This window comes from Microtus ochrogaster, chromosome 2 (assembly GCF_000317375.1).
Source record: "Microtus ochrogaster isolate Prairie Vole_2 chromosome 2, MicOch1.0, whole genome shotgun sequence".
Taxonomy (NCBI): Eukaryota; Metazoa; Chordata; class Mammalia; order Rodentia; family Cricetidae; genus Microtus; species Microtus ochrogaster.
The window spans coordinates 96422088-96425310 of record NC_022010.1 but is presented as its reverse complement, the minus strand read 5'-3'; the positions used below and the strand labels follow the sequence as shown (position 1 = coordinate 96425310).

Below are 3223 nucleotides of genomic sequence, written 5' to 3'. Positions count from 1 at the left end.
TCATAGGAAAACAGTGGTATATTTTTATAATTTCTTCAAAGTACATTTATTGTTTTAATGAAGAAATAATTTTTGCATAGCACAGTTTTACATCTACTTCCACGAAAATGTGCTTAATATTTTTTCGAAGGACTGAAGGGCTTGTCATTTGTATCACATACTGTTTCCACACATAGGGTGATCTTATATCTCAACATATTGGGAAAGTATAGTTAACAAGTTACACTATCAGAGAGAGTTCTAGAACAGTGATGTGAAATTCTGAGCTGTGATTTAGTTAGAGTTCTAAACCATCACACGAGATAGCCTGTCAGAAAATCATAAACTTACTTAGAACATGAAAATAAAGGGGAGAGTTCATAACTCTAGTACATGATTCATGATCATGAAAGTGAGAGATGTCAATATCTTGCTGTAGTTTCAAAAGGCTGTACCTGCCTTGGAATGAGGTTTGGCTGGAGTGGCTCAGACACTAAGAGAAAGGTTAGTGTTGGTGTATTGCTGTGTCAATCATGGAAACATGGGTGGAGTTCATGCCAGGCTGAAAATATTTCTCAAGTTACTTGAGTTATTCTTTAAGTGGTCCATGCTTTATCACAGATAGTCATATATTCTATTCATATTGACCCATGCTTTGATGTCACCAATAGTCAGATTCTCCACTCATATAATTTTTTAAGTGCCAACTGACTGTGAAACTTTAACACTAGGTAAGGTCAAATAAACATTCCTATTAGAACAAAGAATGTGTTCTTTCATAAATGGAATAGTACAGTCTTAAAAACTGTGTCATTTAAAAATTATAATAAATACCAAGAAAAACTTAACAGTGTAATTATAGTCATAAAATAAATTATACGAGACTCAGCTTTCAAGATGTGGCTACATGTGGGTGAGGTTTGAGAAACTTCAAATTCAGCCTTGGGCATTGCCACCTCACTGGGATGAGCCAAAGGAAGACTGAACACCAAGCCCTCAACATTCTGAAAGAGTATCTTATTATACACTCCCCTTTTCTGATTGAATCTTAGTTATTGAATTTAATACCTTTTGGGGTTTGACATGTCTTATTAAATGTTCAGAGTGTTTTATGTGTTAAAGTATGTTTTAAGTAATAAATAATTATTAATATTTTGGAAAGTTTAGGTAAGAAACATTACCTCAAAATAATACCTAAAAGCAACTACAACAACAGAAAAGCATAACCAGGCAAAGCGGTGTGAAAAGTACATGTTTTGTCCTGAGAACTAAGCAGTATTGACTTGGGTAAGTAAGCTATAGCCCAGTCCATTTTACCAACTCATCCCTTAGTCTGGGTGGAGATAAACAGTGGGAAATTGAAGTTAGGAGATATTTGAAATGAGACCTGAAAACAACAAATCACCAATAGCAGTTCAAGGAAGAAACAAGATGAATAGAGCAGACACAGATGTCATCTGTGGGGCACCTGAAGCTAGATTTCCTGGGGAGCCAGGTGAAGGAGTTTAGGGGGAGTTTGCCAAGAAGCTCAGTGGATTTTTAACCACTGTCACTGGAATCTCAATTGTGCTGCTAAACAAAAATAAATATTGCATAATTGAATATAAATCCTCAAATAAATATGAAAATCATGCATACTCAAAATCTTATACTTGTAGAAATCAGGTGACAATTCATGAGTCTTGCCTCATGAATTCATGAATTCTTGCCTCACATGACACAAAATATGTTATTCTCTTGAAAATGTTGTTACATTTCAATCTCGATCTAGGCTATTTTGCAAATTTTTGAGACTCAAAATATAACAATGCCCCCCCCCGAAAATGTTCTAGAAAAATTTTAATTTTCATTCAAGAATACTTAATGTGTTTGGTATTGTCTAATAATAGCAATTTTTCTAATGGTCTATTTTCTTTGTACTTGGAAGGTACAATGACTCTGTCTAATAAGGTTAAGGCTGTCAGTACTGAGACAAACTCACTAGGTAGCCAAATAAATCTTAAATATTCTCAACAGGTGTTGGTCAGATGACAGGGATGAATGCGCTGTCTCAGCTAATTACAATTCCTGGAATGGCACAAAGGAGGGGTGCATGCTTTTGCAATCCTCTGCCCAGAGTATATAAGCTTTGCTGTAGGTGCTGTTTCTCACATCGACAATCTCTCCTTAAACATAAGAACAAACCTACTACTCCCGGCACCATGAGCTACTACAGCGGCTACTTTGGAGGCCTGGGTTATGGCTACGGAGGATTCAGAGGCCTGGGCTATGGCTATGGAGGCTATGGCTGTGGATGTAATAGCATCCGCAGACTGGGCTATGGCTGTGGCTTTGGAGGCTATGGATTTGGCTCTGGCTACGGAGGCTATGGATATGGCTCTGGCTATGGAGGCTATGGATATGGATGCTACCGCCCTTCATGCTGTGGAAGATATGGGTTCTCCAGCTTCTACTGAGTGAATTGATGAAATTAGAAGCAACCAGTATGCTTCCAAATATATGTGGTCATGTTTTTGGCTCTTATTCCAGAAACATGCATCCCATTTTCTCTGACACCAGTAGGAATGTTTAAGAAGCTTGTGTGACCATTTATTTTTTTATCTTTAACCTCTGTAACCCATTACCAAAATGCATTTTAATATGGATTATCCTTTAATTTACTCTTCTTGCTTCAGTTTGGTTTTTAATTACTATTGCCATGCTATCTTTCTAGCAAATTCTTAGAGAAACTTTATGCTTTTTTGTCATCTAATAAATATTTGAAATATTTCCCATTGCTTTAGCATCTTATTTTGCAACTAATAGAACAAATTTTATTGGGAAGTGTTGATATCTGGGTGTACACTATATTTTGATGAAAATGGTTCTAAGCCACTTTGCTACACAAGCTTAAAATATACACAATGATTACTAAGAATGAACAGAAATAACTTTCTTCCTTGGTCATTCAAGACATAAACCCTCTCAAATGCCCCTGTTACAGAGAGTAGCCTCTTGCGTTCTGCTGTGGAGTACTGTCATTTGCTGCGTCTTCTTTTGGCAATGCTACTCTAAAAAAATCACAATATTGCCTTTTCTTATTTTTTGTCTTAGGGATTAGAGGCATAAGTGAATCTTTTCCCCCTTGGTGTCTGCTGAGAGCAACAATGCCCGTGGCAAACACACTTTGTCAGAAGCACAAACAGTACCAGAACTTCTTAGATTACAGTAAGGTCACATGGTGATGGAGATTCAGTGGCACTAA

General features: G+C 36.7%; 1 protein-coding gene across 2 annotated transcripts; it reads left to right on the top strand.

The window, feature by feature from the left end:
* The first annotated feature begins 2180 nt into the window (after positions 1-2180).
* LOC101987269 (keratin-associated protein 19-3-like) lies at positions 2181-2435 on the top strand. Of its 2 annotated transcripts, XM_026783675.1 has the most exons (2): positions 2181-2316; positions 2371-2435. In XM_026783675.1, the coding sequence occupies exons 1-2, from the start codon at positions 2181-2183 to the stop codon at positions 2433-2435; spliced, it is 201 nt and encodes a 66-aa protein (XP_026639476.1). The 2 variants fall into 2 exon arrangements, with proteins under 2 accessions (XP_026639476.1, XP_005345382.1); XM_005345325.1 differs by having other exon boundaries at positions 2181-2435.
* The last annotated feature ends 788 nt before the right edge of the window (positions 2436-3223 follow it).